Here is a 13,547-nt window from a genome sequence, read left to right as displayed (position 1 = left end):
CTTTAGACCTTAAGCTTGTCACGGACAGGGAATATGTCTGCTAATTCTTTTGTACTGTACTCTCCCAAGTGCTTAACACAGTGCCCTGCACATAGTAAGCACTCAATAAATATGATCGATTGATGGACTAACTGAATGGTGTCCATCCCCTTACCCTATAGTTGTGGGATTTGAGCAACAAGTCAGCGTGTACCCTGTCTGCTTTGTGGTTCTGTGGGCTCCAGTAACGTTTCTCCTCAGTCTGTGAGCTCAACCTACTACTGCTGATGCTTGAATCTTTTGCTACCCAAGTGGCCAACCCAATGGCAACATGGGTCACAAAGAATCAAGGTCAAGACTCAGAGTCCCTGCAGTTCAAGTGAACCAACCAAAGCCATTTATTAGGTGACTACTGAGTGCTAGGCAATTAAATTAGGTGCTTGGGAGAGTACAACTCCAGAAAAATACAAATTCCTTGCCCCAGGGAGTTAATTTAATGGGGGAGGCAGATAAAATGACTTATACTACTACTCTCCCCATCTTCAAAGCCCTACTAAAATCATATCTCTCCCAGAAAACCTTCTCTGACTAATCTCTCATCTCCTCATTCTATTTTCCCTCCCTTCTGGGTCATAGTCTGCACCCACTAAATACTTAGCAATTCACCCCCACATCACCACACGCCACCCCCCACCTGCCCCAAGGCATTCATTTGTATACTCTGATATTCTGTGGCTTCCCCAACCTGTCATTATTTCAATGTCTGTCTCCCCAACTTGACTGTAAACTCAAGGAGTTTACAATCATGCATATAGTACTCTCCCAAGAAAGTGCTCAAGAAATACCATCGATTGATTGATTTATAAATAGTGAAAGCCAGAGCAAGAACAAGTATAAGGCAGGAAGGAGTACAACCACATCAGAATGAAACAGGTGAACACTGAATGCTGAAAAACTGATAATACATGTCTTTATGAATCATTAAAAATCTACATCAATACAAGAAAATACATGAATACGAGCGGAGCAGGGTGGAGAGAAGGATGCAAGACCAAAACTGGCAGGGCTTGAGAATTTGTTAGATTGTTGCCATTTCAGCAGCCAGCAGTGAAGGGTGGGAGAGTATGCAGGCCACTCAATCATTACCATGGGAGGGACACACACACACACACACACACACTCTCTCTCTCTCTCTCTCTCTCTCTCTCTCTGCAGAATAAGGAGGAACAAGGCAATATACTCATGCCCTCTGAACACTACTCTGAACACATGTCAGAAAACAACAATTTCTATATATGAATTTAAATATGGAAATCAAATAGAAGTTTAAATGAACCACTCTAGAGCCCATGAAATTCTACCATGAAACTGGCAACAAATTTGCCAATTTATGCCCTAATCCTTGGGTCTAATGACTAGATTATGTTTCCTTCTTTCAGAGAATGCTTGGTTGTATCTCTAGATTAGGAGGGTTCAGGGATAGGAGACTAATATTCTTATTTTTCTAGATGTCTTCCTCCAGTCCCTATCTCCTCCCCTGTTCTCCCTCCCTCCCTCCCTCCCTCCAGGTTTGCATCTCCCCCTGACTTCAGCACATCTCCACCTGGATGTCCTCCCACCACCTAAAACTCAACATGTCCAAGACTGAGCTCCTTATCTTCCCTCCCAAACCCTGTCCTCCCCCTGACTTTCCCATCACTGTGGACTGCACTACCATCCTTTCTGTCTCACAAGCCTGCAACCTTGGGGTCATCCTTGACTCCACTCTCTCATTCAACCCACATATCCAATCCATCACCAAATCCTGCCAGTCTCACCTTCACAACATCGCCAAGATCCGCCCTGCCCTCTCCATTCAAACTGCTATCACGTTAGTGATTTTTACTATCCCATACTATCCCAACTGGATTACTGCATCAGCATCCTTTCTGACCTCCCAAACGCCTATCTCTCCCCACTTCAGTGTACACTTGGCTCTGCTGCCCAGATTATCTTTCTATAAAAATGTTTTGGGCATGTCACCCTGCTCCTCAAAAATCTGCAGTGGTTGCCTATCAACCTCTGTATCAAGCAAAAACTCCACACGATTGGCTTCGAAGCTCTCCATCACCTGGCCCCTTCTTATCTCACTTCCCTCCTCTCCTTCTACATCCCAGCCCGCATACTCCACTCCTCTGGTACTAACTTTCTCACTATACCTCATTCTCGCCTGTCCTGCCATCGAACCCTGCCCCATATCCTACCCCTGGCCTGGAATGCCCCCCCTCCCCAAATCCTCCAATCACATTTCCCCCCTTCAAAGCCCTACTGAAAGCTCACCTCCTCCAGGAGGCCTTCTCAGACTAAGCCCCTATCATCTAACATTTACTCTTTGCCCTCCCTCTCCCTTCTGCATCATCTATGCATTTGGATCTGAACCCTTTATTCCCCCCACCTTCAGCCCCATAGCACTTAATAAGCATACCTGTAATTTATGTCAATGTCTGTTTCCCCCCTAGACTGTAAACACATTGTCCACGGAACATGTCGACCAACTATTTTGCATTGAACTCTCCCAAGTGCTTAGAACTGTGCTCTGCCCAGTGTAAGAGTAAGAGCCTCCTGGCTCTCCCCACTCCATTCCATACTTCACTCTGCTGCCTGGATCACTTTTCTACAAAAACATTCAAAACATCACCCCACTCCTCAAAAAACTCCAGTCTTTGTCCATCCACCCCTGCATCAAACAGAAATTCCTCACTATTGGCTTTAAAGCACTCCACCACTTTGCTCCCTCCTACCTCACTTCTTTCCCTCCTACCTCACCTCATTTCTCTCCTCTGCAAACAGCCCACACACTTTGCTCCTCTAGCTAACCTTCTCACTCTGTCTCAATCTCGCCTGTCTCACCACCGACCCATAGCCCACGTCCTACTTCTGGCCTGGAATGCCTTCCACCCCACCTCAAATCTGACAGACAACTACACTTCCCTGCTTTCAAAGCCTTAGTGGAGGCCTCTCCTCCAAGAGGCCTTCCCACACTAAGCCCCACTTTTCCTCATCTCCCACTCCCTTCTGCATCGCCCTGACTTGCTACCTTTGATCATCCCCCCTCCTAGCCCCACAGCACTTATGTACATATCTGTAATTTTATTTATTTGTATTGATGTCTGTCTCCCCCACTCTAACAATAATAATGATAATAATTATGGTATTTGTTAGGTGCTTACTATCTACCAGGCACTGTCCTAAGTACTGGGGTAAATTACAAGATAATTGGGTTGGACATAGTCCCTGTCTCATACAGGGCTCACAATCTTAATCCCCATTTTACAGATGAGGAAACTGAGGCAGAGAGAAGTGAAGTGACTTGCTCATCCTGAAACAGCAGACAAGTAGCAGAGCCGGTATGAGAACCCAAGACTTTGATTTCTCCAGACTATGAGCTCACTATGGGCAAGGAAAGTAACTATCAGTTGTTGTATTGTACTCTTCCAAGTGCTTAGTACAGTGCTCTGCACACAGTAAGCACTCAATATGACTGAATGAATGAATACCATTAATTGATTGCACCACACTGCATTAAGCACTTGGGAAACTACAAAAGCAACAGTAGAAATATTCCTTCCTCTAAAGGTGCTTGCAATCTAATATGGGAGACAGAGAAGCAGCGTGGCTTAGTGGAAAGAGCATGGGTTTGGGAATCACGGGACATGGGTTCTAACCCTGGCTCCGCCACCTGTCTGCTGTGTGACCTTGGGCAAGCCACTTAACCTCTCTGTGCCTCAGTTGCCTCATCTGTAAAATGAGGATTAAGACTGTGAGCCCCATGTGGAATAACCTGATTACCTTGTATCTACCCCAGCATCTAGAACAGTGCTTGGCACGTAGTAAGTGCTTAAATATCATTATTATAATTATTATTAGACAGGTAGAGGAAAGCAATAGAGTGTAAAGATAGGAATATAACTGCCATAGGGAGGAGGGACAGTGACTACCCGAGTGCTTAGGTGACCAGGATGTGCTGAAGTGGCAGTAAGCAGCAGGAATAAGGTGAGAGATGGCAGATTAATCAGGGAAAGCCTCTTGGAGGAGATGTGATTTCAGAAGGACTCCGAAAATGGGAAGAGCAGTCGTCTGCTAGAGGGGATGGGAGAGGGCTTTCCAGACAGAAGGGCGAGTGTGACTAAGAGGTCAGTGGCGACAGGGCAAAGAACCAGGCATGATGGTTGGCACAGCAAGTAGGCAGGAGGGAAATCATGAGTGATAATTGGGTTGCAATGGGAAAAGAGTGAGGATAAGCAGTGGGGAGAGAGCTCATTGAGTCCTTTGTATTCAATGATCTGGAGTTTCAGCTGGATGTGGAGAGGAAAGGGAAGAAGGAGTGGGAGATATCCTCCTTTTACAAGATGATCTGGATGTATGGACTGAAGGCAGGGAGATCTGAGAGGACACAAACGTGGAAGTATCATTTAATCACTCAATCAGTGGTATTTATTGAGCACTTACTATGTCCTCACCAGCAAATAAGGAAAAGCCCTCTTGTGCTGGGGCTTCTGCCACTGAAAAGACCTGACAGCACTTCTGACAACATTTGTTATTCTCGACTTCCCAAAGCCTATGCTCAAAGAGAGCCTCCCCTGCCCTTTTCTGTGGACTGCTGGGTTGTCCATTGCAGGAACTTCCCAAGTATCCGCTGCTATTTTTCACATAGTTGGAGACCGCTGTTCTCCCTTATACATGTCCCTTGTGGGTCACCACTGAGCAGCTGTTTGGGAATGGTCACAATTAATCAGTGGTATTTATTGAGCACTTACTAAGTGCAGAACACTGTACTAAGCAGAGCACTGTACTAAGCACCTGGAAGAGTACAGCACAAGAGAATTAGCAGATGTGTTTTCTGCCCATACTGAGTTTACAGTCTAGAGAGGGAGTCATCATTAATATAAGTAAATTATAATGTATAATTTAAAGGTATGTACATAAGTGCTGTGGGGATACTTATTATGTGCCAGGCACTGTAATAAGTGCTGGGGTAAATACAAGCTAATCAAGGTTGGACACAGTCCATGTCCCACGTGGGTGTCATAGTCTTAATCCCCATTTTACAGATGAGGGAACCGAGGCATAGAGAAGTGAAGTGACTTTCCCAAGTGCACACAACACAAGTGGTGGATCCAGTATTAGAACCCAGGTCCTTGTGACTTTATGTGCCCCCAGATGAACTGTGCAGTTGTGAGCACTGCCTCAGTGCTGCCTACTACATTCTGGGGCCTCTTTATGGTGAAGGTCGGTCTGCCTTTTGTTGCTGCCTTTGGTACCCAGGTGCCTCTGGCAAAACCTTTAAAAATCCTAGAAGTGCCCTTTGAGGAAGCTGGGGGTCTCAGGATTATGTTGAGTGTTGGACCCCAGCACAACATTAAACTTTCCCTCTTGAATCTCCCAAAATTCACACTGGCCCTTTGACTGTTTTCTGCTTTCGTATCTATGTATCACGGGCCAGGGTATTGCCTAAGTAGCAAAGGTTGTGGATTAACGTGGATTAAGCTCGATATAGCCTATGAGAATCTTTAGTATGGTACCGACCAGGAGTAAGGTGGTATGGAACCTAGGTTTCCTTCAGGCTTGTTGTCAGTCCTTATTGCATGGCTGACTCTGCCCAGAAATTCATAATAATTTGCTTCGTCTCCCTGGTTCCTGAGCATCACGATGCAGTCATCAGTGTAGGCAGGGAACGTCTGCCCACTAGGCTATACTGTACTCTCCCAAGTGCTTAGTACAGTGCTCTGACCATGCTAAGCATTCAATTAATACCACTGATGAGGAAGAGGATGATGATCAGTGTCCACCTGGGTCTGAAAAACTGCTTCAGAGACTTTGCCTGGTGCTCCCAGGCTGTTGCAATGGGAGACTTTCTGTTGCATTGAAAGCACCCTCCAGCTGCCTGACCCTTCAGCACATCCTTGGAACAAGTACATCCTACAGAGTGTTCTACCAAATATACAGGGACTCCACTGAACCAGCAAAGGATGGATGGAAATTTTTGAACATTTAGAGATACTTGCACTGCACACCCACCAACCCTGACACCTCTTCCCCAGATCCTCTCTCTAAAATTGAATTCTTAAAGATATCTCAGCTTGCAAAGGCAGGCACACTCTAGGGGAAATCCAATTCTATACTAAGATGACATCTTGTCCGATGAAGGCCTCTGCCTCTGGGGCTCGTTGATTTCAGTTCCCTCAATTGAAATAATAAGGAAAATTCCATTTTCTTGATTCTCATGGGTAATATAAAATCAGAGGGTTAGCACTGAAATCCAAGAATGAAAGGCACAATACTGATACAGTGTGTGATGTGTAAGTAATTAAACCAAGAGCATTAACAGCTGCGCAGAAAGAATGATAAGCCTGAACCTCTTTAGACTTCTTTCTACAAGCAGAAGGTGTGATATGCCTCTGGCATTTCCATCTGCACACAGAACAAGCAGTGTTCCCCCCTTCTGCCTCAGACAAACAGTATTCTTTAAAGCAATTTAAAAATCAAAGAAGCAGGAGATTCATGTCAATGCCATGCGAATGTGATAGAAGTTCAGGGGATCAAATAATCTTAATTGACCTAAAACATTAGAACTACTACATGCTAGAATTGTCCATTTCTGTAAAATTAAGACTTAAAATGAGACAAAACGCAAAATACTTACTTGTGCATATTTTCCACTCCTATTATGATCATGATAGAGTATGAAATTCCACTTTGAACAACAAAATGTAAGGCATACCTACAAAGAGCAACAGTGTTGTTAGTTCATATAATTATTTCCCACTCGAGCACACGTAAACATTAATGACAAGCCGACATGGCTGCATCCCTGAGCAACCCCATCCTCAAACAAGGATCCTGAGTGGCCCCACAGGCACATGAGGAGACCCATCCCCAAACAACAGCATCTGGGGGGCAGCTGAAAGGTTTGGCACGGGACCGAGGTCAGAACTGCACAAGCCCTGGGGTTCCCAAGTCCCACCACCCAGAAACCTGATCCTGGATGCTTGCCCCAAGTCCGGGGCCACTGTACGCTAAGGGCTGCTGCGGGAGGATGCGGCTCCTCCCTTTCTCCCTTCTCCCCTCGCCCCATCCCTCTTTCCCCCTACCTGCCACCTGTGTGGCAGCTCCAAAGATGGGTGGAGACAGGAGCTGGGCCAGGCCTGTCCCAGGCTCACAACACTGCCTTACACCACAAAGAGGGGGTCCAGGGGTGCGGCAGAAGACTAGGGTCTGACCCTTGCCCATCCATCTTGAAATCAAACAGAAATTCCTTAACATTGGCTCTAATGAATCAATCAACGGTCAGTCAATCGAATTTATTGAGCACTTATTGTGTGCAGAGCACTGTACTAAGTACTTGGGAGAGTACGCTATAACAACATAACAGAGATACTTCCCATCCACAATGAGTTTACAGTATAGAGACTATAAGCCATGGTCTTTATTGAGTGCTTACTGTGTGCAGAACACTGCATGAAGCACTTGAGAAAATACAATAGAGCCGCATTCAGTCATTCCCTGCATTCAATCAATGAGAAGTAGTGTGGCCTAGTGGATAAAGCACAGGCCTGGGAGCTCCACCATTTGTCTGCTGTGTGACCTTGGGCAAGTCACTTAACTTCTCTGTGCTTCAGTTTCCTCATCTGTAAAATGGGGATTAAGACTGTGAGACTCATATGGGACATGGACTGTGTCCAACCTGATTAGCTTGTATCTACCCAGCACTCAGTACAGTGCCTGACACACACTAGGCACTTAATACAAAAAAAAAATCAGCTCTCTCCTATTTATCCTCTCTCCTCTCCTACAACAACCCAACCCACTCAGTTCACTCCTTTAAAACCAACAAAGGAACTGGGCCTCGATCTTCTCTCTCTTTCTGGGTCATCCCCTGCCCAAACCTCCCTTTGCCTGGAACTCCTTCCCCCTTCATATTGGATAAGCCACCACTTTCCCAATCTTCAAAGCCTTACTTAAATTATATCTCCCCCAGAGAGCTTTCCCAGACTAATTTCTCATTTCCCCACCCATTTCTCCCTCCCTTCTGTGTCACTTATGCACCTGGGTCTATTTTCCTAAGCACTTTGACCTCACCCCACCTCCACAGTACATATGTACACATTCTTAGATTCTGTAACTTCCCTTACTTCGCTTCAAGGCGAACCTTCTCACTGTACCTCGATCTCATTTATCTCACGGCTGACCTTTCGCTCACATCCTACCTCTGGCCCAGAATGCCCTCCCTCCTCATATCGGACAATGACTCTCCCCCTCTTGTAAAGCCTTATTGAAGGTATTGAAGATATATCTCCTCCAAGAAGCCTTCCCTAAATAAAACTCTTCTTTCCTCTTCTCCCACTCCCTTCTGCACTGCCCTGAATTACTCCCTTTATTCATCCCTCCTCCCAGCTCTACAGCACTTACATACATATCTGTCATTTATTTACTCATATTAATGTTCATCTCCCCCTCTAGACCATAAGCTCATTGTGGGCAGGGAATGCCATCAGTTTATTGTTGTATGTGAGCCCCTCTAGACTGCAAGCTCATTGTGGAAAGGGACTGTCACTCTTTATTGCTGTATTGAACTTTCCTAAGTGCTCTGCACACAGTAAATGCTTAATACAACTGAATGAATGAATATTGTACTCTACCAAGCACTTAGTACAGTGCTCTGCACACTGTAAGAGTAAATTAATGATTGACTGCTTACCTATAATTTATTTTAATGTCTGTCTCACTCCACTAGACTATGAGCTCTTTGAGGATGAGGTTTGGGTCTATTTACCCTAAATCAATCAGTGGTATTTATTGAGCACTTACTGTATGCAAAGCACTGTACTAAGAACTTGAGAGAGAACAATACAATAGAGTAGGTAGGCAAGATCCCTGTCCACAAGGTACTTACAAACTATAGGAGGAAACAGATGGCAAAATGTATTATGGATGGACCTGTATATGCATATAAGTGTCATGGAGGTGGGGTGAAGGTCAAAGTGTCCAAGGGATATAGACCCAAGTGCTTAGGCATCACAAAAGGGATGGTGAATAGAAGCGAGGGCTTTGTCAAGAAACGCCTCTTGGAGGAGATAAAATTTAGTATGACTTTGAAGATTGGTGGGAGAGAGTGGTGGTCTGTCATATATGAAGGGGGAGGGAGTCTCAGACCAGAAGGGTCAGTGGTGAGAAGGCGATACCAAGGTACAGTTGTTCTCTCCCAAGTGCTTAGCAGAGTGCACAGGACACAGTTGGCACTCAACAAATACCACTGATTAATTCCAGTATTGCACCCAAGTGTCTCATTCACAGGTTTCTCTTTAACAACTGAAAACAACAAAGGGTTAGTTTCTAATATGCAAATTATTTTTCATAGGAAAGAAAACAGTATAAAAATTGAAATATAAAAAGGGATTCATTCAGAGGCAAAGGAATATCAATAATGTGTCTAAAAATAGATGGTCAATTCAATGTTCCTGGTCTCGTCTTTGTTCATAATGATATTAGGATTTACTGACCACCCACTGGTATGATGTACTACACTGGGCCTCTGGGAAAGTACAGAACAAAGAAGTGACATTTTCCCTGCCAGATCCTTTCAGACTAACAAATACTGACTATCCAATTTAGGTTCCTAAAGGAATCGTGTGCCAACCTTTATCAAACTAACATTCCTAAACTTTGAAAGAGAGAGAGAGAGCACGAATGCCAGTCAGAAACAATAGCTCTAGGGAGTCCCACCCTCTGGGAACAATCAGGGTCTATTTGCCAAAGCCAAAAGGGTGCCACTCTGAACGCCCACGCACCAATCATACACCAACCACGGCCCACCAGTGAACATTCTGGCTGGGACAGCACAATGTTTTCTGAGGATGGAACCTATTAAACAGGAAGAATATTAAGACCTTCAGGTCCTTGATGAATGACAAACAGCCCTTAAATGATTATGAACTTTACTGTGTCCTCATCTTCACCTCTTTATTGTGGGCAAGTCACTGTACTGGGTTCAAACAGGAATACACAAAGAAAGGCAAACATGAGATACTTGCTCTCAAGGAATTGAAAGTAAGTCCACTTGGCATATCAGTGTTCAAAACACTCTTAATGATTCCCAAGAAATTCTTGGGAAAAATGATCTACTATGGGTTTTACCCTGACTGACTCCTGTTTCAATCAAGAGTGAGTATCAAAGAGGAGCATCAGTGTGCTGGAATTCTCTTCTCCACAACTAATGCCAGTCCATGCTATTGAAGTTTTCCTTTGTTTTTTGTTGGATTTTTCTTTATGGTATTTGTAAAGGGCTTACAAAATGCTCAGAGCGTGAATCCCCAATTTACAGATGAAGTAACTGAGGCACAGAGAAGTTAAGTGACTTGCCCAAGGTCTCACAGCAAACAAGTAGCGGAGTTGGTATTAGAACCCAGATCCTTCTGACTCCCGGGTTCATGCTCTATCCACTAGGCCCTGCTGCTTTGTTCCAATCTTACTTGGCATTCATTAGGGAATCTGTATTAATAATAATAATGTTGGTATTTGTTAAGCGCTTACTATGAGCAGAGCACTGTTCTAAGCACTGGGGTAGATACAGAGTAATCAGGTTGTCCCACATGAGGCTCACAGTTAATCCCCATTTTACAGATGAGGTAACTGAGGCACAGAGAAGTGAAGTGACTTGCCCATAGTCACACAGCTGACTAGTGGCAGAGCCAGGAGTCAAACTCATGTCCGCTGACTCCGAAGCCCAGGCTCTTTCCACTGAGCCATGCTGCTTCCATTAGGCTACCTTCCCCACTCCCTAAAGTCTGTAAAAGTCACCCCTCAAGGGGCCCTCATTATACACTATGACCTTTAGAGAGGTTTTACAGGCATCAAAGTTGGAAAAAACACATTCAATTGTTTATCACTGATCTTAAAAGGTGCTCTAGGGTTGGTATTTGGATATATAATATTTTGCATGGATACAGGACCTGATTCAGTAACAATTCCTCAAAATAATTCAATCAAGGAATGAATGATACAATATCTCATGTCCACTGAACCTTCAGCAGTGATTCTTTCAAATCAATTTTCCCTAATTCCCTTCGAAGGGAGATTTTTTTTTTCAAGGTACAAGTCAACCAAGCAAGATTCCAGATATCATTGGCTAAAGATAAAACAAGGGTTTCTCACTTATTCCTAGACTTCTCTGAAGGCAGCCCTTTATCGGTGGGTTATCACTCTTAGGTTAGGAGTCCCATGTGGAACAGCATCTGTGTCCAACCTGATTATCTTGGTCTACTCCAGTGCTTAATAAGTGCTTTACAAATACCAAAGAAAAGAAAAAACAACAAAAACCAACCCCTAATCCACATCCTGCCTCTGGCCTGGAACATTCATTCAATAGTATTTATTGAGCGCTTACTATGTGCAGAGCACTGTACTAAGCGCTTGGGATGAACAAGTCGGCAACAGATAGAGACAGTCCCTGCCGTTTGACGGGCTTACAGTCTAATCGGGGGAGACGGACAGACGAGAACGATGGCAATAAACAGAGTCAAGGGGAAGAACATCTCGTAAAAACAATGGCAACTAAATAGAATCAAGGCGATGTACAATTCATTAACAAAATAAATAGGGTAACGAAAATATATACAGTTGAGCGGACAAGTACAGTGCCGTGGGGATGGGAAGGGAGAGGTGGAGGAGCAGAGGGAAAAGGGGAAAATGAGGGTTTAGTTGCGGAGAGGTAAAGGGGGGATGGCAGAGGGAGTAGAGGGGGAAGAGGAGCTCAGTCTGGGAACGCCTCTTGGAGGAGGTGAGTTTTAAGTAGGGTTTTGAAGAGGGAAAGAGAATCAGTTTGGCGGAGGTGAGGAGGGAGGGCGTTCCGGGACCGCGGGAGGACGTAACCCGGGGGTCGACGGCGGGATAGGCAAGACCGAGGGACGGTGAGGAGGAACACCCACCCTCCTCAAATCCACCAATTACTCTCCCCCATTTCAAAGCCTTATTGAAGGCACATCTCCTCCAAGAGGCTTTCCCAGCCTGAGCCCACTTTCCCTTATCTCCCACTCCCTTCTGCTTCACCCTGACTTGCTCCCTTTGCTCTTCCCCCATCCCAGCCCCAGAGCACTTATGTACATATCTGTCATTTTATTTATTTGTATTGATGTCTGCCACCTCCGCTCTATATTGTGAGCTCGCTGTGGGCAGGAAATGCCACTGTTTACTGTTGTATTGTACTCTCCCAAGTTCTTAGTACAGTCCTCTGTACACAGTAAGTGCTCAATAAATACAACTGAATGAATGAATGTGCATCATAGGCTACTACAGTAACTTGGTAAACAGGGTTTTAGTGGTGAAAATTAAAGTTAATGTAAATTTCCCTTAGGAGAACTGCTATTTATTTAGGAGTTCTGGCTTCAGAAAATGAGGCCCAGGTTCTGTATTAAAAAAGAATTCAGCCAGAAAAATTTGATCAGATAAATTTGAAAGTACCAGCATAAGAAGGGACATGTAATTCAATTCCATGTTTACTTCAGGGTGGAGATGCAGAGGGCTGAATGATCACTTAGGAGAGAAATGGATAACTATTTTGCCTATTTTTCTTCCCATTCCCCCTTCACTTCCATTTTACATAGTAAAAATGTCCTTTATGAATAATTTCTGTAGATAACTGAAACCAGGCTGAACTACAAAAGAAACCCAGAAAGTCATGGGACAAACACTTGAAATTTCCCATCACCTCAGAAGAAAAATAAAACTCTAAAATGACCTTAGAAAAGAACTCAGTGAGATAGGAAACAGCTTGAAATTCTCACAGCTAAGCTTCTGAGAACCAAATCAAGTTGGGGTAACTCAGAAAGCAAGCAAGAAGCAGTGTGGCCCGTGAGAAGCAATGTGGCCTGATGGGTAGAGCACGGGCCCGGGAGTCAGAAGGACCCTAGTTCTAATTCTGACTCCACCACTCACCTGCTGTGTGACCTTGGGCAAAGCAATTAATTTCTCTGTGCCTCAGTTACCTCATCTGCAAAATGGGGATTATGACCATGAGCCCCATGTGGAACATGATTGGATACTGGGGGGTGTTAGAGAAGCAGCGTGGCTCAGTGGAAAGAGCCTGGGCTTAGGAGTCAGAGGTCATGGGTTCTAATCCCGGCTCCGCCACCTGTCAGCTGTGTAACTTTGGGCAAGTCACTTCACTTCTCGGTGCCTCAATTACCTCATCTGTAAAATGGAAATTAAGACTGTGAGCCTCAAGCGGGACAACCTGATTACCCTGTATTTACCCCAGTGCTTAGAACAGTGCTCGGCACATAGTAAGCGCTTAACAAATACCAACGTTATTATAAATCCTCAACAATTAGGTCCAAAGTGGAAGTTACCTGGGTCCCTCTATGTTGAGAATCCCAAAATCCTCTGGGCTGCCATAGAAAACATCAAGATAAACTACTTTCAAGATCAACTCGAGAAAACTCAGACTGCTCTCTTCTTTCCCAGTACCTACCTTTTCTTCTCTCTTCCCCTTGCTCTAAGGAAGGTCCAATGTATTTTGGGACAGATTCAGTCCC

General features: G+C 44.6%; 1 protein-coding gene across 1 annotated transcript in view; it reads right to left on the bottom strand.

The window, feature by feature from the left end:
• Nucleotides 1–13,547, bottom strand: part of MBOAT2 (membrane bound O-acyltransferase domain containing 2) — a 133,132-nt gene that overhangs the window by 75,908 nt on the left and 43,677 nt on the right. The window contains exon 3 of the mRNA XM_029052238.1: nt 6,662–6,739. Within this exon, the coding sequence (XP_028908071.1) occupies nt 6,662–6,739 (78 nt within the window). The remainder of the gene's footprint in view (nt 1–6,661; nt 6,740–13,547) is intronic.

This window comes from Ornithorhynchus anatinus, chromosome X1 (assembly GCF_004115215.2).
Source record: "Ornithorhynchus anatinus isolate Pmale09 chromosome X1, mOrnAna1.pri.v4, whole genome shotgun sequence".
Classification (NCBI taxonomy): Eukaryota; Metazoa; Chordata; class Mammalia; order Monotremata; family Ornithorhynchidae; genus Ornithorhynchus; species Ornithorhynchus anatinus.
The sequence above is the reverse complement of the archived record's forward strand: the minus strand, read 5'-3'. Positions and strand labels throughout refer to the sequence as shown.